The sequence below is a fragment of the Carcharhinus amblyrhynchos genome, chromosome 15, assembly GCF_965287045.1.
Source record: "Carcharhinus amblyrhynchos chromosome 15, sCarAmb.v2.hapA, whole genome shotgun sequence".
In the NCBI taxonomy this organism is placed as follows: Eukaryota; Metazoa; Chordata; class Chondrichthyes; order Carcharhiniformes; family Carcharhinidae; genus Carcharhinus; species Carcharhinus amblyrhynchos.
In genome coordinates, this window is record NC_137338.1 from 38,825,425 (window position 1) to 38,850,118 (window position 24,694).

Sequence of the window (24,694 nt, forward strand, 5' to 3'; positions counted from 1 at the left end):
TCCATAAGCATCCTGTTTAAAAGGCACTTCCTTTTTGATCCTTTCTTCAATATTCCTAGAGTTTCTTTTCCATTCCCTGGTTTCTAAAACTAACTGTCCTTTAATTCCTATGAAGCTTGCTTTCACACACCTTATTCCATTGTTTGGTTTTCCTACTCCTAGAGGAGTGAGAGTTATTCGCTCTTGCTTCACAGCCCCAACTGCAATGAATTTAGTTAAAATTACACACAAAAAGTGCTCCTGGTTGCTAAGCAATGACATTTTACTTCTCAAATTTATTTATTTTTCAGGCCTAACTTCTCTAAGCACAATAGAAGCACAGTTTGAACTGACCAAAATCACCATACATCCAAGCTCTTTTGCGTATCATGAATCTAATTAAAGTTTTACTCTTCTTAAATTAAATCCACTTAAATCTGTACCTTATTTTTAATATTTAACAATACAAATATAAATATAAATCCTTTAAAACTATCCATTTTGCTGATAACTAAATATTTAAAGGATAAATGAAACAGGTTGTGAAAAGAACTAACGTTACAGGTAAGTAAACTATTTACCATGAACAGCAAATACAAAAAATTACAAAATTTTGCAATATTACAAAATTACTACAAAATTAACAAGTTTCAATGGGGAAACCAACTGCGAGACAAAATAACTAACTGCTGATCATGAATTAACTTAAAAATCTAAATTAATATTTGAGAAAAAAGTTTGAGATTAGTCAACAACACAGCACATAAACTGGGAAGAGTGAATATAGAGATCTTGGTGAAGCAGTCCATGATTCAGGAGTGGACAGTCCAATGGACCAAATGACATCTTCTCATTCCAAATTTTACATTCATTAAGTGTACAATAATTAGCACATGGCATCACTGAAACAGACAAATAGGAACTTTAGGAAATTATCAAAATGCATAAACATGGCGGGTAAACATTTTGAGAAACCAGGACAGGAAAACAGGCAACAGGTCCAAATATGCCAAAAGCCTCAGGTTCTCAATGAGCACAACGCTGAAAACAATATACAGAAATTTACACCATCACATTGTAATTACAAGAAAATGAGAAATGTTTAAATTTGCATAATTTTTGAGCTGTGTGTTGCTATCAGCACATTTCTCTAGGACGTGATGGAGGAATGAGGGCAGTTCAGATCAAATTAAGAACATTACTGAAGTAATATCAGTTATTTTCTGTGGCTTATTGTTTAAGATGAATATTTCTTGCAACATGCCAATGGGATCGACAAAAAAATTGATTTATTCAACTGCTCAGTGTTTTACTGCTTATTTTTTCCTTATTAAAAATGGAATTAAACAGATATTTGCTAATATTTAATCATATACTTGCTTGATAACTGCACAGCTAAGTCCTCATTTTAATCCATCACTCCAAGTATGATGCCCTGAAGTGCAACACAATCAAGTGCAGCACCTTTCTAAAAGCTAGGCATAAGACTTTCAATTTTAGAGATAGGTTCTTTCTTCCTATCAACTACAGTAACCGATGCCACAAATTCAAATTTTGGGGAAATTCTCCAAGCTCATTCACCCTGTTGAAGCATTGAACAGCACTGCCTTGTTGAAATCCTCAGTTGGTAGAGAAAATAATTTCCATTACATATTCCCCCTGTGGCTAGTAACAACTTGAATAACTTCGATAACAAATTTATTCATTCTCCCCTCATCAGTTTTCTCCAACACATTTGTTTGCACAGTACTCCACAAAGCCTAAATGAGAAAACTGGGAAGACATTTTCGAAGTGAACTATTTATTTCCAAGCATCTACTAATTCATTGCATCCTTTCGCTTTGCTATTCTTTAGCATGTTCCTCCACCAATGTAGCCCATTATTCTGATAAAAATCTTAAATCTCATGCAAATTAAAAAACAATAGATTCAAACTGGTGATACTCTGGGATAGGAACCAAATTCATTGTGAACATTTTGAACTGTAGTTAAATTTGAATGGTTTGATTTCAAGAAATAAGTCATACTCTTTACCTTTGTGAAATTGCCGGATATTCTCCATATAGGCGGAGAGGTTTTCAGCTACCAAGGTGACTAATGAATGATTGTGTTGAAGCTGGTTAATCAAATCATGCCGATAAAATACGTGAGGACTTCTTTGGGTCTGGCTATAAAGAAAACATTTATGTTAATCAATAGCCCTGATGACATTCAGAAATTAATCCATTATGGTACTAACTGATGAGAGAGCGGGACTCAATGGACCAAATGGCCTCTTTCTGTGCCATAATGACGACAACTTCATAATATTTTATAGTGTAACTACTATCTATATTTTGGGGACACTAATCTTCCTAACAAAAATATATTTTTGCAAACAAAACTCATGGCTGCACGTCAGACCCATTTAACAAAGTGCTTCATAATGAATACGGAAAACATACACTGAACGAGAAGAAAAATTAGAAGATACGACTAAAAATTTAGAACAAAAAGGTTTGCAAAACATTAAGTTTTTGAAGGGATGGAAATACTAAATTTAACTTGGGAGACTTCCGGAGAGCAAGGCTAAGGCATCCAATTTTAAGCCAAAGAAGCGAGATGGAAAAATTGCTCCCAAGGAACCTTACGTTTTGGAGGATACCATCAATACCATCACAAAAGGATGCGGAGGAAACATTTTTGAATTTAATACTTGGGAAATCAAACAGTTAAAGTAAGGACAAACAAGACCTAGCATGGAAGAATTAAGCATGATAGTTTAAGACAGGCTGGGCGTGAAGGATGGGAAGCTAGCAAGAACAAAACATATTAGTCCAGTTCAGAGGTACAAGAGCATGCCTAAGCATTTCACTGGAAAGTAGCTGAGACATCCAACATGTTGAAAAATCTAACTCTGTTGTGCAGATGATCCTGCATCTCCACATCATGTCCAGGTGTTCGACAGGTGGGGAGGTTGAAAGCATTATTCTGACTAAATATATCATAATTGCAAATTATCAGTTTGTTCCAAAAAGTCACACTGGATTTGAAAAATTAGTTGTTTCTCTTTCCACACAGTTGCTGCCAAACTTGCTGAGTTTTTCCAACACTTTCTATTGCAAATTGTCTCATTAGTTGCACGGGGTGGAGCTGTTAGCACAGATCTAACTAGATGAAAGTTAGGATTTAATGTTGGCCAACTGACTAGCAGCAGAGAAGCAGTTGAAAAGTGGGAGTGAAATAGAATTGGACATAAGAATACATGTGAAAATTGACTGTTTGCCAATGGATGATACTTTTTAGAGATAGCCAAGGATAGATCCTAAAATCTAGTGTATGCATTCTATAAAATCCTGACAATGCAAGAGGCCGCCATTTAGCCCAGCAAGCCAATGCCAACAACAATCCCTATCCCTACAGCCCCACATATTTTACCCTGCTAATTCCCCCTGACACCAAGAGGCAATTTAGCATGGTTCAATGAATCTAACCAACACATCTTTGTTGTGTGGGAGTAAACCGGGCACCCGGAGGAAACCCATGCCGATATGGCAGAATTGAACCTGGTCCCTGGCACAACGAGGCAGCAGCGCTAACCATTGCATTTTTCTCTCTCAGAATTATGGATATCCAGAATATGTTGACTCAAAAAGCTGGTGATGCTGGATCAATTGAAACTGTTAATATTGACACCAAACCTTTGTTAGCATGGAGTACTAGTGCTGGAGTAAGGGCAGGTAAATGAAGGGAAAAAGCAGCATTGCCTTTAAAAAGAAAGTGTGCTGCAACAGGTTGGACGGACCAAATTTTTTTTTAGGGCTTTGTACCTCAAAAGCTACTGTGCAGGAGGGAAAAGATGCAGTGATTGCGATGCATGAACTACATTAAAGTAGTTGCTAGGGGGCCCAAAGCTAGGCAATGAAAGAGACATTGGAGGAGAACGGCGTGGTCACAGTTACAAAGAATGCAAATTGTATAATGGTTGAGGGCTATTTTAAAAACTACTTCCTCTGGTAATGGAATCCAGAACAAGGGGAACACAAAAGAGCTTGGTCATTTAGGAGTGAGATCTACCTTTTTTTTTAAACACACAAGGGTAGTGAAATTCTGGAAGTTCCTCCTGCAATCAGCTGCGAATATGGAATTAACTATGATGGATAGATTTTTCTCAGGTAAGGGCATCAAGGGGTAAGAATTTCAGGATGGAGTCCCAGGCCCAACCATCTTTGGCTGCTTCAATCACCTTCCCTCCATCATAATGTCAGAAGTAGGATGTTCACTGCTGACTGTGAAGTGTGCAGCACCATTTGCAGCTCCTCAGATACTGAAGCAGTCCATGTCAAAATGCATCAAGATCTGGACAATATCCAGGATTGAGCCGTCAGGTGGCAAGTGGCAATCACACCACATAAGTGCCAGGCAATGACAATCCCCAAGGGAGGGTCTAATCAATGTCCCGTGATGTTATCATTGCTGATGCATTACAGGAACTCACCAAGGTTCCTTCGGCAGCACCTTTCAAACTCATAACCACTCCCATCTAGAAAGACAAGAGCAGCAGATACCTAGGATCACCACCATCTGGTGGTTCCCCTCCAAGTCACTCACCGCCCTGACTTGGAAATGTGTCGCCGTCCTTCACTGTCGATGGGTCAAAATCTTGGAATTCCCTCTCTAATAGCATTGTGTGTGTACCTATACCCCAGGGACTTCAAATGATTCAAGAAGGCAGTTCACCACCACCTTCTGGAGCAGCTAGGGATGGGCAATAAATGCTGGTGTAGCCAGCAACACCTATATCCTGTAGAACAAATGCAAGTAAACAGAATGAGGCAGAGATTGGTTGTGAGCTGACTGAATAACAGAACAGACTGAATAACAGAACAGACTTGCAATACCAACTGGCCTTTGCATGTCTGTACATTGATAGCAATGGAAGTGGTGATGCTCAGGATCTTAGAAAAGAGCTGAAGGTAGGTCAGCAGGTTATCTAACTAATTGATCCACACCAGCGTTTATGCTTTGCATGAGCCTCCTCCTTCTCCACCTTCATCGAATTCCATCAGTATTGCTTTATCAATCTAACTACCTTGTGTGCTTTTCCAGTTTCCCTTCAACCCATCTCTACTCGTCAGTTCAACTATTCATTATGGTAACAGGTTGCACTCTCCGGATTAGAAGTCACTCCCGAATTCTCTCATTTATTTGCAATTATCTCGTATTTATGGCATCACTTTCGATCTCTCCCACAAAAGGAAAAAATTCTTATGCTTTCACTATACAATTGTTTCAAACCTGTAGATCTTCATTGGATCAACCCTCAAGCCTCGTCTTTTATAGAAAATAGAGCCACAGCCTTGTTGATATGTATATCCTCTTAGTTCTGGGATTATTCTGGTGAATAATTTCTGCACTTTCTCCATTTCCCCAAAAACCTACAACTTGGAGACCTGTCTTGTGCACAATGCTCCAGATGATCCAGTCAGGTTCAATCCATGCTGAGTATAACTTCTGCACGTTTCAATTCCAGCCCTCTACAAATGAATCCCAGATGTTTTCTGTTTGTCCTTTTTCATGGTCAGTGCTGCAAATTTTAATGATTTGCATACCCGCATCCCTTTGCCTCCATCCTGTTTAGACTATGACCCAAGAATTATGCAACCTTCTTAATTTTTCTTTCACAGTGTTTGAAAATCATGCAATGGTTATCACACAGTAGGCATTCAGCTCATCGCGTCTGCATCAATAGAATGCAAGAGCTACTCAGCTAATCCTATTTCACCCAAAGTTATGCCAATTTTTTTCTATTCAGATAATTATCTGAAGTGACACATCAGGATATATCATGGTTTCTTCAGACTTGGCCCAAGTTGTGGATATAAATTTTAAAAGCGCTTGCAGTTAACAAAAATTAGAATGGATGTAGAAGGGAATATGATCTTTTGGCCAGGCCATGCTAAACAAGGGAAGGTGACCTTTGGGTCAAGATAAAATAAGTTGATGAATGATCTATGAGTTATGTAATAAAACTGATTGCTTGACCACAGGATCAAGCTAAAATCTCTAGATGACTTGGCACTACTACAGCAAAACATCAGGATAGTAAGCAAAGTTCATGCTTTGGAATAACCTGCAGTCATGGTTCGTGCTATGGGTTAGATCATTCCATAATTGTTTCTTGTGTGATTACAGATGCAGCAAATAGATCATTCTGTATTTGTGTTATAAACTCATTTGTAATTCCAAATATACCAAACTAGACCTACAAGATGAGAACATTGAGTTTTAATGAGATGCCCCAAAGATGGTGCAAGTAATCGACAAAAGCAACGCAACTTTGAATTGCCTTTTAGTGGTATGAGAGATTGTTTGCTTTGTGTGCGTACTGGTACTGAATAAACTGCCATTTGTTTTTATCTACAACTGTCTGCATTGATTGCCTTTTAGATACTCTGCAACATATCCGTCTTGCATATCACTATTGAGATTGATTTACCAAATGATTGGCAAGTTTACATTTTCTATTCCATTTCACTATACTCAAATTTGGTATAATCCATAACTTTCCAAACGATGCCTCCAATTTCACAGTCAAAATATTTTGTACAAATTGTTAATAGCCTCAGCACTGATACTTATGAAACACAACTTACTGGTTAGTCTGAGCTGCAACCATTAACCTACTTTCTGTTGTGTCACCAACTTGATATCCATTTTTCTACATTCCCTCTCACAGCAATCTCTGAATATAAATAAAAATCTAATCTGCAGTATCTTATCCAAGATCTTTTGAAAATCCAATAAATATACTGTAACATTTGCTCACACTGTTACTACTTGAAAATATGCATTGAAATTGATGATGCATAATTTTTCCCTTTTGAAATTTACGCTGACAGTTCCCACTGAGGCAAGACTCCCACTCTCTCTGATATCTATGATATTAAGGAAATTCATCTATCTAAAGTCCTCTGAATCTGTTCTATTTCTCTTTTCAAATACAACGACACCTATTTGTCAGTCTTCTGCACTATAATTTTTTTTTGTAAATGCTTGTAATATCTGACCAACCATGCTCCAGAGAGAGATTGATTGATCAGGAATTTAGTCGAAGGTTGTATTATCGCCTTGGCATCACCAAGTTCACAGCTTTTTTAAAAATTTTTTTTTTATTAGTCAGTCAAAGGACGTGGGCCTTGCTGTCAAGGCCAGCATTCATTGTCGACCCTTAACTGCCTTAGAGAAGTTGGTGGCGAACTGCCTTCTTGAACTGCACCAACAGTGCTGTTAGATAGGTAGTTCTGGAATTTTGACCCAGCGACTGTATTTATACTGTCAGCATAAATTTCCATATTTCCAAATCAGGATGGTGTGGGGCTTGGAGGGAAATTCCAGGTGGTGTTCCCATATACCTGCTGCTCTTGTTCTTCTAGATGGTAGTGGTCATGGTTTTGGAAGATGCTAAGGAACCTTGGAGAGTTCTTGCAGTGCATCTTGCAGATGCTTCAAGCTGCTGCTATTTGCACTGGTGGTGGAGGGAGTAAATGTTTGTGGAAGGAATGCCAATCAAGCAGGCTGCTTTGAGCAAGAAGACATCAAGCTTAAGTGTTATTGCAGGTGCATTCATCCAGGCAAAGGGAAGACTATTCCATCACACTTCTTACTTATGCCTTGTAGATTGTCAACAGGCTTTGGAGAACCAGTGAGTTGAATTACTCAACACAGGTTCTTAGCCTCTGATTGCTCGAGGGCACAATATTTTCTGGCCATTTCAGCTGGTCAATGATAATCCATAGGATGTTGATGGGGGGGACTCAATGATGGTAAAGCCATTCAATGTCAACAGGCAACAATTAGATTCTCTCTTGTTTAAGATTTAAAGTTAATTTATTTTTAAGTTTATTTATTACTTTATAAGACGGTTATTGCCTCACATCAGGGTGGTATGAATGTAAGTATGTTAGTTTAAATAAAGCAACGTAACATGGGTTTCATTTTCTTTCTTTCCTCAAACGATGAAAACTCACACTTTCCAATGAATGTTATATAAAGCTAATACACTGGTGCTAATGATAAAGATGATGTGGAGATATTGGCGTTGGAGTGGGGTGAACACAGTAAGAAGTTTAACAACACCAAGTTAAAATCCAACAGGTTTATTTAGTAGCAAACACCACTAGCTTTCAGGACACTGCCCCTTCGTCAGGTGAAGGGGCAGAGCCCCGAAAGCTAGTGGCGTTTGCTACTGAATAAACCGGTTGGACTTTAACTTGGTGTTGTGAAACTTCTTGCTGGTGACAAAAACAGATCACTTTAATATCTGAAAATCCATTCAAGTTGCAGTCATTGACCTTGATGATTCAGGGTGAAGTTCTAAGTGTCAAGGGCCAGGTCTGTTCTGAATAAGGGGTTCTCAAAATTCTCTCTTTCCCCTGCCAGTTTATTCCAATGATTCACATTATGGAAGTGCGTTAAAAAAAGTTGAGGCTTTTCTAGATCTATACACCCTCAATTGATACAAAATTCATAATGGCCGACTATGAGCAAGAATCATAAAAAAGTCTTGTAAGTTGAAGAGTGGCCATGTCTTGAATGAGATCACTACCCCCAAATCTCACTCAAGCACTATGAAGAGGTCCTTCTAAAATAACACTGGCTTATTAATTCAGTGAAAATCTTAAAATAGCATTAGAGCTGCCAAATGTTCCACCAGTTTTAGTTGCAATAACAATCTACATTTTATTAAATTGGTTGATTTAGTTCTGAATCATGATGGGAGCACAAGAAACAAATTTTAAATTAACAAATTTATCATTTGAGAGTTTTGAAAAATATGGTCTAAACATCTCTTTTTCCTTTACTGCATGAAATACTTTCTCAATAAATAACAAATGGCTTACATATATGTAGCTCCTTTCATGAAGGCTTTACAACCAAGTAAAGGCTACTGAAGTGTACAGTGTTATGTAGGAAATGCAATAGCTGATTTACACACTATCCTCCCACAAACAACAATGAATAATCCAATCATCATCATTAGGTTATGGGATCCTTCATAAACAGCAAGAGGATAGACTTAGTTTAAAATCTTATCTAAAAGATGGCTCTTCCACTAGTAGTTTTTTCTCAGCATGATGCAGTGTCTCCCTCTTTTTTTAAATGTCTCTTTGGGGCTTGAACCCACAACATTCTAAACTCAGTAGGGAGAACTACCACTAAGCAAAGCTGACAACAATTGGAGCCCTTTTGAAGAGACAAAATCTCACTTTAAATCAGAGATATTAAGCAGAGACAAAAGTCATAACATTTAAAAACAAGGATTTGAATTCAATCAAAGTGTAGATCAAAGAGTCACACCAATTAAGTAGTTCAGGATGTATTACCAGAAAAGGTACAAACATTTAAAAACTACATTAACAAATGTTTTTGAAAACTTGCTCAAGAACGCAGAGGAAATTAAATGAACAAAAATCTCAATAGGCTGGGAAATTGAAATGAGACACTGCTGTTGAAGGGGTAAAAAAAAAGATCACAAGTGGGCCTCTTACAGAATATGCAGATACAGACAATATGGCTTTCAGCATGGCATACTTAAATACAAGGATCTGCTGACTTGAATGCAGATCAGTAACTTGCAATTTTAACTTGTTTGATTAAATTTACATTTCAAAAGCCAAGTACCTAAATGTCTCTAACTTACTTGTCTACCCTTGACCATCTTTCGTTGCTACTGCATCCCCACCAAATCCAGATATTTAACTTTGTTCAATGTACTTCCTCTGAAGTCTTTCTATTTACTGTATAAATTAATGCAACAGCAAGAACCTAGGAAATATTTCAAGTCTTGCATTTGATAGTCATACCCTATTATACCTTTTCCTTATAAACTAGAACAGCATATCCGCCAATTTATCTTGAGCAACATCACACATCTACAGTCAATTTAAAAGCATCACTTCTTGATGTCTAGAAGCAGAACTAGCTCGTCTTAATTTGCATTACACAACATATTTTTGAAATAATTTTTGACACACCTTTACCTTTAAAAATGAAATGATCAAAATAATCTCTTTAAACGATGAAACCCAAGATTGATACTCCTAATGTAATCCTTTTGGGAGATGACTGCCTGCTTCACTTCTTACCGGAAGTTATATCATTCACCTTACCTTAAATTCTGTGGTGCTTCTCCAAAAAGACTACAGATTTCCCTAATTTGTTTCAAAGCAGGAATGACCCATTTGTCATTAGTACGTAATTCCTCCACAAAACGATCTATCCACTGGATCTTCTGTGTATCTCGGTCCTATTTGAACAGTAATTGGAATGAATAATTCAATAAACATTACAGAAAGTTAAGCTAAACGCCACTAACGCTCAGTGATTATTCTGTTTGCAACATTGAGAATACTACAGTACTGGAAATAGAAGAGGTCCACGAGAAATCAAGGACAGAATCTGTTTGGTTACAATGAAGAAACAATAATATTATATTATTGGATGCATCCAAAAGCTGTGTAGGCAAGATAGAGAAACAAATGTGTGTAAATTACAGAGGGTCAAAACCTAAAAAGCAGTGATAACAACAAGATAATTTTCCCTAACACAGACTGGACGTAATAATTGTTTAAAGGACAGAGAAGTGGAAAGAGTTTGATACTTAAGAAAAATTTTCTGATTAGTATGTTTTTTGCCTGATAAAGGAGGTGACATTTTTGGATCTGAGGACTGAGGTGCGTTAAGTGAATTAACGGTCAATAGGAGAACATTTAGTGGATCGTTATCATGGTACCATATAGCTTATGTTAGATATCGAAAATGACAAGGAGTAAAATAATTAACCGGGGATGCCCCAATTTCAGTGGGGCAAGATTGGTCCTTTCCTGGCTAAAGATTGGTAGGCAAACTAGTAATGGAGCAATGGACTGCCTTTTAGAGGAGTTGGTTTGGGTACTCTGGCTAAGTGGCCACAGCCCAAGCAACTGTGCCCAACATAAAATTGGGCACTGAATAATCTACAGCTGAATAGCTTCTGCAAGCAAAAGCCTAATCATACTTGGACAAACCAAGGTTACCACGAGTCAAAATTTAACTGGGACCAGCAGCCTGACTGTGCCACCTCCTTCCCCCACCCCCTCCCCCCAGGAGGATTTAACTCCATTGGGCATTACAATCGCTACCCACTTGTGCAGAGCTGGCAGCCTGACCCTGGAGTGAAGGAGGGCTATTGAGGCCCCTCACCAGGAGGTGGGACTAAGAGGGTGTCCCTGGGCATTGCCAGCCTGGACCCCAAGCACAGCTCAAGGGACAAAGTGGCAATGCACAGAGGCATTGCCCATGTGGCATTGGGCAATGAGGGGGCGGGAGGAGATCATTGCCACTTTGCACTGGGATCAATATTTAAAGTTTTAAAGATTTTTTAAATTTATTAGTCACAAGTAGGCTTACATTAACATTGCAATGAAGTTACTGCAAAAATGCCCTAGTCACCACAGTCTAGCGCTTGTTTGGATATACAGGAGGGAGAATTTAGCATAGCCAATGTACCTAACCAGCATGTCGTTCAGACTATGGGACGAAACCACGGCACCTGGAAAAAAATGCAAAGACACAGGGAGAACGTGCAAACTCCACATAGAAAGTGACCCTTGTCCCTTGGCACTGTGAGGTAGCAGTGCTAACCACTGTCAGCATGCCACCCCTTGTGCCATCATGACAGAGGGAGGGAGGCCAGCTATCAGGGCTGGCCATCAGGGAGGGGATCCTGGTCAGAGGGGCAGCAATGGGGAGGCCAGCAATGCAGGGCTGCTGCACATGCACTGATCTCGGCACTGTTCTTTGATGGGAATAGAGGGTTTTGGTCCCTGGAAGGTAGGAGGTTTTAATTCAGTTGAGCACATGGCCAATGCAGGCTTGGAGGGTTGAAGGGCCCGTTCCTATGCTGTAATTTTCTTTGTTCTTTTGTTGTGTGTCCTTTGACACATCGGCGCATTCACTGCCATGCTGCCAGTTTCTCCATCAGTAAAGACCTTGCCCCCCGATTTTTCACACGAATCATGCTAGTGCACTGTTCCATGCACAGAGTGTGGGAGATCCATTTTGAAAGTCCCACTGAAAAAGCCAGCAGGATTTACTCCAATTTTTGTGTGAACTTGACACTTAGAATTCTTTTGGGAGAATCGCCCATATTTTCTTTGTGTACTCCATCTTCACACTAAGATAGTCCTGAGTTCGTCTGTCGTCGTGAGGTCAGTGAGTTGAATCCAACAGTTAGGTCAAGTTCATCAGAACAGTTATGATGTATGTTTTTCAGGCAGTCAGCTTTGATTGAGGAGTGCTTAACAATTTTTTTTAATGAATTGCTTCTTTAAATTGCAAGTGTTTTCATAAAACTAAGTTTGAAACACAGTCCTTTGTTTGTTTCATAAAGTAACAGCACAAGTGCAATATGTTTTTGAGTACTAAATTGGTCAAAGTGTCTGTATAGAATATTTCACAAGCAACAACACTGTCCATTACATATTTCCACGAGGAAGGTCCATGGCAAACAAAATCAGAGTTCTCTGGGTGATGAGAAAAGATGAAGCACAAAAAGGTTTTGTAGGACAGATGTCAAGTTGATAATTCAAGAGGCAACCAGGCTGATACGGAAAGCTCAGACCGAAATTAAGAAATAACTGAAGAGTATGAAAAGAAATTGGCAGCTAACATAAAAGGGAATCCAGAAGTTTATTTGAATAACAAAATAGTAAAAGAAAAGTAAAGGGGTGGGGACCAACTGAGGACCATAACAGGGATTTATATAGAGTTAAAGATCATAGCTAAGGTAGTAAAATGATCACTTTGCATTCGTCGTTCCGAAGGAGGATGCTGTCAAAGTCGTAATGAAAGACTTAGTCCAGACTGTGGATGAGCTATAAATGAAGATAACATATTAGAAAACCTAGCTGCATATGAAGTTACCAGGATCAGATCAGGTGCCTCAGAGGATATTAAAGGAAGTGAAAGGTGATAAATCGCAGAGACACCAGTCGTAATTGTCCAATCTTCCTTTGACACACAGGTTGAGAGAGAACGGGAGAATTACAAATGTTACATTTTGGTCCCAAAAAAAGGCTGCACAGTTAAGCCCAGCAATTAGAGGTCAAGCACAGATTTTCAAAATCTATATTAGTGACCTAGACTTGGGTGTACAAGGCACAATTTCAAATGTTGAAGTTTGTAAGTATTTGTAAGTATTACAAACTGTAAAGAAACGAAGGCAATGACATTTCAAGGGGACGTAGGTTAGTGGACAAGCGGCAGATGAAATTTATTGCAGACAAGTGTTGGAGATACGTTTTGGTAGGAGGGACAAGGAAAGGCACAAAAAAGACAAGAGAATACGGAAGACCCAATTCTCCTGAGATGCAAAGGTACCGAAGTGTATATTTGCACAAATTATCTTGAAAAAGTGGTAAATAAATATTCTTAATAGGAAAAAAACCTCTCTGAAAAGGAAAAACATGTTGAGATTTAAATTTTTTTTTTACATGCACCATATGCAATCCCTTATCAAAAGAACGTAAACCACTTAATCTGTATACGCTTTGATAAAATGCAGCTCTTACCTGAGAGCAGCTATAATCCAGGATTTTGATGTGTGCGCTTAAAGCCTGGTCCATGATGTCAACTGGTACGTCATCACTATGTGCTAAATTCCACAGGAGGTTTAACACCTTATGTGCCATCACACCATCTTTGTCATCCTCAGCAAGGCGACGGATTAACTCTAGTAGCTTTTCACGTTGCTTTTTACTTGCATTAGTCCAACTTGCCTTGAAGTTAAAATTGTGAGAAGTAAATGAATATATATTTCATTCTGTCCATCAATTTATTTAAGTTTAACGAAGATCTACCTTAAAGCAATCAAAAAGGTGATCAAGCTGTTCAGGAGAGAAATCCCAAGCCAATTTTGCAAGAAGATCGTGGACATTCTTCACAATTGCCTCATGTTTACCAGCCTACAAATAAAAAACACAGCAACAGACAACACATATTAAGGTGCAGAATTCTGGTGGAACAACCTTTTAAAAATAGCCCAATTCATGACAAAATGCATTTTCCCCTCTAGAAAACTTGGCCAGGGCTTGGAGGATTGTACGATATACAGAAATTTAAAAAATTACTAAACATGGTCGTTACATATTTGAACATCACAAACCTGAACTTCAGCTGGAACAGCTAAATTTTACACTAAACTCAGTTAAACCTAGCATCTGCCTTCACTCAGTGGTGATTTAACTTAGACGAGAGTTCAAGCCCCATTCTGGAGTCTTGAGCTCAGCGTGAACTAACTAGTGCGGAACTGAAAAAAAAATGGTCAGAGGTGTTGTTTTTCAGATGAGTCATTCCTGTCACCTGGACATGAAAGATTGCACAGTATTCAAACACAGCATGCAGTTCAGTAATATACTAGCCAACATTTATCATTCAACCACAAACTAATTATTTGCTCATTTACCTCTGCTGTTTTCAATTGGCTGCTGCGTTTCACACATTTGAAGAGGCAAAATTTCAACAAGTACCTCTGACTGGAGTTTTTTCAGGCATCATGACATTACCAAAGGCGAATCCTTTTACTAATGTTTCAGTACAGCATCAATGGGCTGTTCCAATGTTGGAGGCCCTGTCTTTTTGGTAAAGATTCTTAACCAAAGCTTGAATCAGCAAAATTTTAATCGGCTATTTAAGAAATCATGTCCAACATACCAACACAGCAACAATTCCACTTCAAAGTTATCCCATGTCTGTCAAAATGTGCCAACATGCAAAGCATTGTAAGTATGCTAATTTTCTTACCTACTGCCCTACATATCAACCAAGGTTCAAAAGACACAGGGTGGGAGGGGTCACTTGAAAGTCTACAAATAATCAATGATGGGGTGCCAAATGGAAGAAATGCTATTCCTGTTTGTGGAAGAGGCAGGAGCTGCTGCTCCAATGACAGATTTCGTGTCTCATGCTATTCTCACTGTACAGATTTTTGCCTCTCCCATGCTCACTGCTCTAGTTCCTCCAACCACAGGCTCCCACTCTTCCACACCCTTTTCTTATGTTTTTGCTTTGTGACAGCACAGACCCATTCTCTGCTATTAACACATTCTGCCTTTTTTTTTAAATCAGGCAGGGCGGACTTTTATTCTGATATAACAATTACTCTGGATCAAAGCTTTAGAATTTAACATAACCATTTTGTCTTTGTATTCGGTGACATCTTTGGTCATGTAACTTCTCCTAACCTTTTCCTGCATCTCTCCCTTGCCCTTTTTCAACAATAAAACACATCACATTCCTACTTCACTCCAGTTCCAAACAAGAATCATATGGAATTTGAAACCTTAATTCTCTTTGTCTCCACAAATGCTGCCAGACCTGCTGAGTCTTTTCAACATTTCCTGTTTTTAATCCAAAGCTTTATCTACAGGTTTGTAAAGTCAAAGTTTATGCATTGCTACACGATAACAGGATTTCAAAGTTACTACCACTGAAACAGTACACCTTATCCACTCCTAGCGATTTTTGCAACATTAGCTTTACAAGTATTCAAGAACCTTCTGGGAAGAAACCTAACCACGCATAGTAAATCAATCCTTCCAGGATCTTTCACAAAACAAGACTTCCTTGGAATACTGTTGATGAGCCAACTTCCAAATATTGGATCTATAGGGCCTTCAAATTTCCATTGCCAGACATGTCATTGAAACCACTGATTCCAAAGAAACACCATATACTATCTCGAATCTGAAAGAAAAATCAAATTACAACAGCAACTGCATTTATATTTGCATTTAATATAGACGAACGTCCGAACGTGCTTCATGAGTGCAATGAGACACCAAGCCAATAGATGTCAGGATAGGATCCCTACCTATTTAAGACAATGGAAATGTTTGAACCACTTGTCAAGTTTCACAACAGTAACATTGTTAATATGTATAAATGCCAAAATAAATACAAGCATTTGAGGAAGATTTTTGGCAATGGAATTCTCTTTTCAAAGCCAAGTTTGTTCAATTATTCTTTACACTAAAATCCAAGTTTCACCATCTGAAAGTGCAAATCATTTTAAATTTCTTCAATGAATCTACTGCATTTTTGCACAAATGTAAACAGCATAGCACAAGATAAACTGATAGAACGTTACTTATTTCCTCACCTGTGCTGCCCAAATGTTGTCAAGATCTTGGAGGGTGAGTGCTTTTTCTTTGATAACAAAGCGAAGTATCTTCTCTAGTTTTTCAACATATTGTGGTTGATGTAGACTGTCACGCAACACAATTGACAGGATGTTATTTTGTTGAATCCACTCCTACAAATAGTAAAGGAACATAAAAATCAAGTAATATTCTTTCAAACATGAATAACAAGGACACTATTTCTAAAACTGAGATTTTTCAAAGTATGAAAATTTGCTTTTCTAAACTGAAAATATAGCCACACCAGTGAACATTTTCAAGATTTCAACAAATTTGAACACTGAAAAAGATCGCTCATCACCCAGAGAAAATTGCAGCAGAGAATACATATGCAACACTTGTTAAAAGGTGCATGTTGAAGTGCTTTTGAACACTGAAATGGACAAAGTACTAGCTGAATGTGGAAAAGCAAAGATATGATTTATTGCAGGGTTTAATTCGTTAAAGTGATTTAAAAAAGCTGTATTCTACAGTTTATTACATTTGTCTCCAATTTACCAATCCATATGCCCACTACTATCTTAAGTCAACATTGCTCTGCTGTCTGGACATTTGAGACTAAATTTTAGAAGAAATTTCTATCATTTCCAGAGATTAACACAAACATAGCACACAATATGCTTACAGTTAATTGACCTGATAAGACATTCAAGATCCTACTGTAAAATTCATACATAAAATTATATCGTTCCTTGTAGGAAATTTACAACTTACTGCCATTCTCTCTGCTGTCAACCATTCTTCTTCTTCAGGACTGCCATGGCGATGCGTATAATAAGAGACACTGGAAATCACCTTGTTAACTTCATTTAGTGCATTCATTTTTCCATTAAAAGATGAAATTTGTAACAACCTATAAATAATAAACTTAAATAATGATAAAGAACCACAACCAACTTCAGTAAAAATCCAAAAAATGGTAGTGTATAATTACCTTAGTATCATTTTTAACCTAAATATTTCTAAATTTTTGACCGTTTCCTCCTGCCCAGGGACTCGAGAAGCTAAGTTTTTTAGTGATTTAATTATCATAGATAACGCATCATTTTTGGCTTCGTTCTTTGCTTCTTTTTTTAGTTCCTCATCTGTTAGATTTTCTAGAAACTGCGGAACCATTTCTATTATTGGAAGGAAGTATTTCTTCACTGTGTGTAAGGTAAGAAATTCATAACACTGTCCAAAAGGTCTGTAGAGCATAAAAAATACAGATATTAGCATTTAAGTTATCACCATTCTATGCTTCTATTAAATAAACGCCTTTATGCAAAACAAAAACTCTAATACCAAAAAGCTTCAAGCAATTTTGCATATCATAAACATCAAATTCACCAATAATAAATAACTAAATCAGCAAAATTTCAGCTATGTTAGCTAAGATTAGTTTAAGTCAAGATCAAGCATTATAGCTGAATTAATGAAGCCCAATTCCTTCAAGAATTAGGAGTAAAGAAATGATAGCTTTCTCTATTATGTACAAAAGGCTCACTCTGAACTACATTTAAATTTCTGACTGGAAAGTAAAACCAAACAAACTCAACCAGGAGATGAGAAAATAAGTGCCAAATTGTATCAAATCAAAATAAGAACCAAAAATGAGTTGAGTATCTTTGTATACTACGGGTAAACTATATTCAAAATAAGGCACATTCTACCTATAGGAGGTAACTAACATTAAACACACAAAACAGAATTATGGCAAATTAGCAGAATATTGATGGTGGGTATAAAGAGTTAACTACTGAGACTAGTAACTAGTGCTCTCAGCTTAATCCATCAGATAAAAATTATAATGTTTTATCTGCAAGTTACTCCACACAGTGGTCTCAGATACTGTTCCTCCCAAAGCTATTCACACTGATACAGGAAGTGGATAGAGCACCAATTCAACTGCACGTTCCTTTTGTTTGAACAACTGACATCATACAACATCCAACTCATGTGAACTTTTAAGTGCTGTGCAGTTACACATTGAACATAATTTCTTGAAATGGGATAAATTTTTTGTGACAAACCACAATCAGTAGAGATTGGAACTTTCAAAACCTTCAGCTTTAACTTAATGGGCAATAGTCTGCAGGTTTGTTCAAAACAAGAGTTAATATCTCCTTGAAATTAGAATGTCATATGAAGATTTGATGTCTCGTCAAGTTGCATTTCACCGGTACTTGCCAAAAAATTTTTCACCCAAGTTAGATGAGTAATGATACATTTGCAACTGTTTCAGTGCATTTGTGCCCTAGTAAATCATTGCTTGGCTTTAGAAGCTCTGATGAGCACAGAGACTTAAGCATGAAGATGCTTAATCTTGAAATTCTACAAACAAATTTCACACATGCTGGATGCTGATAAGGACCAACAAGACAATTTCATGTTGACTCCCTTAATACTCAATTATTTTTGTGGGGTTTGTAAACAGTTTTGAAACTACAGCCACCAACGAGACTTGTAACGCAAGTTATCTTCCTGTTTAAAATTTCTTTAAGCTACCACGGTCTTGTTGTGTAGCTTAGGGAAGAAGCTTCTAGACTTCTAGGAGGGCTTAGGTGGGGTGCTCTGAGAGTTGATGTAGACTCGAGGGGCCAAATGGCCTTTTTCCGCATCGTCGGGTGGCATGGTGGTTGCCGCTACTGCATCACAGCACCAGGGACACGGGTTCAATTCTGGCCTTAGATGACTGTGTGGACTTTGCATGTTTTCCCAGTCTCTGCATGGGTTTCCTCTGGGTGTTGCAGTTTCCTCCCAGTCCAAAGATGTATGGTTTTCCAATTTCTCTAGCTCAGGTCAAATCTGATTTTTAAAAGAAGTCCTGTAAAATAGAATCTAGCTTCCTTTATTTACCCATCCAAGAATACAACTGTAAACTGCCACCCACAATTGTTCATCAACATGTATTGTCAATAAGGTGTGTGGGGTAGGGGGATTAGTAGGATATGCCTATTGGGACCAAAATAACAATGTTACATTGAGGATGTGGAGATGGATAGAAGAACTTTGCCTCATTCCTTTCTGATTAAAAAAGGACAAATCTACATGAAGAAAAACCAATTCCAATCACAAAGTGCTTTATTGTATCTTGTTTTATCACAAGCATCTACTCCCTTGAAAAGTCTCAGGTATTTCCCTGTAAACATCATTTAAACTTGAAGTATCACAAGGGAACAAATGATATAATGGAGAATAAGTGCACCAGTACAGGAGAAAGTATGTTCAAGTTGGTAGAATTTTTAGAAGCAAAGTCACACAGGTGAACTACATTTTCTCATGGCTAGAAAATCCCAGATCATTTCAAGGTGGTTATATAATCTGCTGTAGCTTGCCAGACAAAACAATTCAACTGCAACAGACTCGAACTAGAAAAGCTCTTGAAACAGCAAGACAGATGCAGTTTTAAACAACTTTATGCAGGCAGACAAGTATATTGACTTAAACTGATCACTCAAATAAAAAAACCATATTTAAGAGGGGGAAACAGACATGGGTAGAATGCAGATGGAATATAAGACCTAAAATTTACTCTGCTTTCAATACTGCATGGGTAACCAATCCTGACATTTATGAACCAACCTCCCATCCATTGACTCTGTCTACAGCTCCTGCTGCCTCAGTACAAAGCCAGCATAAACAAGGACCCCACGCATCCCAGACACACACTCTTCTACCTTCTTTCATAGGGAAAAAGATACAAAAATCTGAGGTCACGTACCAACCGACTCAAGAATAATTTGTAAGGACTGCCTATGTTTGATCTTTACTCAGCATTTTGTGCCAACAACTTGGCTTGCCATTGAAAGTCAACTCACACTGATACTGTCATAAATCTATAATTCATCCACAACTACTCCAAGATGAGTACCAGCACTTTAAAAAGAATCATCCTGTCACACGATCATAAACCAATGGGAAAAACAAACAAGGATGGCTCTGCTCAACATTCTTGAGAAATCTAATAACCCCCTCCCAATTCACACCACCTCCCTCATCACAACATCCCACAAGAGTTATTCTGAAGTATTTTAATGTACACTTCTACCTTGATAACCATTCCAGATATCACCCTGCAAAATATACACTTATGGTTTTCTTTGGCGATCCGGATGTTTATACCCCCTTGACAGTAAAGAAGCATTAGAATGTGTCTTAATTTGTTAAGTTCATATCAACAACACCAGGATGAATTATCTCAACTGTGCGTTATGCAAAACTCTAATCCCCACTGTATGCATCAGACTTATTGCACGCCAGATTGAAAGCAACACGGGAGGTACAAATTGTTGAGCTGAGAGCTCTGAAATGCATTAAGCAGGGATGATCCAAATTAAGCAGTTGAGCAAGGAAACTGAAAGCATGCACAACAACTGAAGGGGGAAGTCACAAGAGGTTATTGCAGAAGGTCAGGGGACATGGAGTTGGGGGTAGGGTATTAGCGTGGATAGAGGATTGGTTGTCAAATAGGAGGCAGAGAGTGGGGGTCAATGGGTGCTATTCGGATTGGCGGTTGGTGACCAGTGGGGTGCCCCAGGGGTCGGTGCTGGGGCCTCAGCTATTTACCATTTATATAGATGATCTGGAGGAGGGAACCGAGTGCAGGGTGTCGAAATTTGCTGATGACACCAAGATTGGGGGAAAGGCAAATTGTGCGGAGGGTGTGGAGAGTCTGCAGAAGGATCTAGATAGGCTGGGCGAATGGGCCAGGAAATGGCAAATGGAATTTAATGTTGGCAAGTGTGAGGTGGTCCACTTTGGTAGGAAGAATGGTAGGAAGGACTATTACTTACGTGGCGAAAAACTGCAGCAGGCGACGGTGCAGAGGGACCTCGGGGTCCTTGTGCATGTGTCGCAGAAACCCAGCTTGCAGGTGCAGCAGGTGGTCAGGAAGGCGAATGGGATGCTGGCCTTCATAGCGAGGGGGATTGAATATAAAAGTAGGGAGGTCTTGCTGCAGCTGTATAGGGCATTGGTGAGGCCGCAGCTGGAGTACTGTGTGCAGTTTTGGGTGCCGCACCTGCGCAAGGATATTTTGGCCCTGGAGGGAGTGCAGAGGAGGTTTACTAGGCTGATTCCGGAGTTGAGGGGATTGAGCTATGAGGAGAGGCTGAATAAACTAGGCTTGTACTCGTTAGAGTTTAGAAGAATGAGGGGAGATCTCATTGAGACGTATAAGATGATGAATGGGATGGATAGGATAGAGGTGGAGAGACTCTTCCCGCTCAAAAAAGACAGTAGGACTAGGGGGCACAGCCTCAAGATAAAGGGGAGGCGGTTTAGAACGGAGTTGAGGAGGAACTTCTTCGCTCAAAGGGTGGTGAATCTCTGGAATTCTCTGCCCGTTGAAGTGGTGGAGGCTGCCTCGCTAAATATTTTTAAGAAGCGGGTTGATGGGTTCTTGATAAGAGAGGGGATTAAGGGTTATGGGGAGAGGGCGGGAAAGTGGAACTGAGCCACAACAGATCAGCCATGATCTTATTGAATGGCGGGGCAGGCTCGAAGGGCTAGATGGCCTACTCCTGCTCCTATTTCTTATGTTCTTATGTTCTTATGAAGTCACCAATTTTGAGTTGCCTTAGTGCAGATAGATTCCAACATCCAGAACAAAATAACTCAAGTTATATGCAGAATGAACAAATGAAGTTCACTGGTCAACACAAAGATATGAAGAGCACAAGAATATGCAAACCTGTCAAATATTTTCAATGACATCTATACATGTAATTTCCTAAAAAGCTTGTTACCATCATTGATGTCAACTTTCAAATACTGAATTAAGGAATACAGGGAGTTTTATATTATGTTGAAAAAAACTGTAGCTATAAATTAGGGAAGACAAATTCACTATGCAGTTTCCTCCAACACAATGAGCATGCACTAGCTGCTTAATTGTGCTGACAGGGTTGTGTTCAGTTACAAGATGAAGAGTAAGTCATGCAATATAGTTACTATAAAAATAAAGCATTTGGCACTTTCAGGTACTGACTACAAAACAGCAGTGAACAGAAATGCAGATAGTATGTGCAGACTTTCAAACTGAAGTCACACAAATAATGGAAATTGCAATGAGAGGAAAAAAACTCAAAGGACTGTGGTTACATGTTAGGCAGCGAGATGCGCGAGTGAACTGACAAGTCATGAGAAAGTATTCTTCTAAAGACTATATAGGGGAGTTTCAGAGTTCATAAAAGGATTTGGAAAATTGAAGTATAGTCATAGTCAAAGACACAAAAATATTCATGTCAGTCATTAACGGTACAGAAGGAGGCCACTCAGCCCAACATATCCATGCCAATTGTATCAAGGATTTTACAGAAAAACATTAACTCTATATTTAGTCCTGTTTAAGAGCCAAAGTTGAAATTTGCTAAGTCATACTGACAAATTAGTCCCTTTTTTATTAAGTACCTTCTCTAAAGTTTCTGATTAATTGATACCTTGATTATGGCATTTAGAAATAAATACGTGGATGTCAAAAAGCTCATGGTCTCAGGGTCAACACAAACATTTTTTCCAGTTTTATTAAGTAACCACCCAAAAAATTATCTCCTCGTTACACTGGAGAAAAATTTATTATAAATCACTATGGTCGTCATTTATAATGTGGAGATGCCAGCGTTGGACTGGGGTAAACACAGTAAGAAATCTCTCAACACCAGGTTAAAGTTCAACAGGGTTATTTGGTAGCAAACGCCACTAGTTTTCGGGGGTCTGCCCCTTCGTCAGGTGAGTGGGGAATTCTGATCACAAACAGGGCATTTAAAGGCACACACTCAGTTTACAGAATACTGATTAGAATGCGAGTTTTTACAGTTAATCAAGTCTTAAAGGTGAAGACTCGCATTTGAATCAGTATTCTGTGAACTGAGTGTGCGCCTTTATATGCCCTGTTTGTGATCAGAACTCCCCACTCACCTGACAAAGGAGCAGAGCCCTGAAAGCTAGTGGTGTTTGCCACCAAATAAACCTGTTGGACTTTAACCTGGTGTTGTGAGACTTCTTACGTCATTTGTAAGCCAGCTGACAAAAGCTAACAAACATTCATGATCCTAACATAAACAGTTACTCCCAAACCACTCTCCTGATTGCTATGAGCCCTTCGAATTTGGTTGTAGTTCCTAAGGAAAACATAGGCTAGAGATATGACAAATACACTTTCTAAAAATTAAAAACACAGTGTAGCAATTATGGAAAAAAAGGTTTGTGACACCTTAGTTTCTTAGTGGTTCAGTGGGCTACTAATACTAGAACCATAGGATCCTACAGTGCAGGAGGCCATTCAGTCAATCAAGTCTGCACCAACTCTGACAGAGCATCTTACCCAAACCCTATCCCCACAATCCCATGTATTTACCCTACCATTCCCCTTACACATTGGGACACTAAGGGGCAGTTTATCATTGCCAATTAACCTAACCTGCATGTCTTTTGGCTGTGGGAGGAAACTGGAGCACGTAGAGGAAACCCAGGCAGGCAGTCACATAAAGCTGACAATTGATCCCGGTTCCCTTGTGCTTATCCACTATGCTATATTTTTTTCTTTGTATTTCCATGTGTCAGAGGGCTTACACTCTTTAGTTAATTTAACGCTGGACCAAAACCTTGAAAAGCCAAATTTATGACTATTTGGTTTCCCATTCATGCAAACGTAGCTACAAAAATTTTCAGCTACACTATCGTAAGCCACTTAGACCTTGCAAACATATGAGACTCTATTTGTGATATATACTACTAATTCTTTATTTTCTGAATGAAAACTATAGAAATTTTGGGTGGGAAGTGAAAAAAGAAATGAGAGGTTTGAGTATGATATGCAACTGGAAACAAAAGGGAAAAACCAAAAATCTATCACCATATGAGTCACAGGTGCAAAGATGAGGGGTGGAGCCAAGTAGAATTCAAAAAAGGGGATGAAGGCAAAACACATGGCTGAGGTGCTAAATGAGTACTTTACAACTGCCTTTACCAAGGAAGATGCTATCAAAAGTACAATGAAGGGGGAGATAATTGAGATACCAAATGTGTTAAAAATTGATCAAAGAGGTTTTAGAAAGGCAGTCTGGAGTTAAGTTGGTAAGTCACCAGGGCGAAATGGGATACATCCAAGCATGCTAAGGTGAGGGAAGCAAAGGCAGAAATTCAGAGGTACTGTCACAATTGTGCAATTTTAGGGCAGTGCAGAGGACTAAAGAATTGCAAATGGTGCTTATGTGCTCAAAAAAGGTTATAAGGATAAACCCAGCAACCAGAAGTCAGTTTAACTTCAATGGTAGGAAAGCTTTTAGAAACAATATCTAATGATAGCCTTTAGGTTACAGACATACGTCAAGTATTACTCATTGTAACAGTTGCATCACTGAGTAGGATTTTTTTGATAAAAATGCATTTCACAATATCTGCTGCTGAATCCATTTAACATTCAACATACTCAAGACCAGTGATTTATGATGAGTGAAATAAACTGACTCATTATATAGTAGTATGGGTGTCAGCAACTCATTTGGGATTGT

General features: G+C 38.6%; 1 protein-coding gene across 1 annotated transcript in view; it reads right to left on the reverse strand.

Moving 5' to 3' along the window:
• The window catches only part of usp9 (ubiquitin specific peptidase 9), a 258,340-nt gene that overhangs the window by 159,195 nt on the left and 74,451 nt on the right, over window positions 1-24,694 (reverse strand). Inside the window, exons 8-14 of the mRNA XM_080203847.1 lie at window positions 17,134-17,385; window positions 16,914-17,052; window positions 16,160-16,312; window positions 13,860-13,964; window positions 13,572-13,778; window positions 10,131-10,267; window positions 2,014-2,147 (exon numbers count right to left, since the gene is read on the reverse strand). Coding sequence (XP_080059973.1) covers window positions 2,014-2,147; window positions 10,131-10,267; window positions 13,572-13,778; window positions 13,860-13,964; window positions 16,160-16,312; window positions 16,914-17,052; window positions 17,134-17,385 — 1,127 coding nt within the window. The remainder of the gene's footprint in view (window positions 1-2,013; window positions 2,148-10,130; window positions 10,268-13,571; window positions 13,779-13,859; window positions 13,965-16,159; window positions 16,313-16,913; window positions 17,053-17,133; window positions 17,386-24,694) is intronic.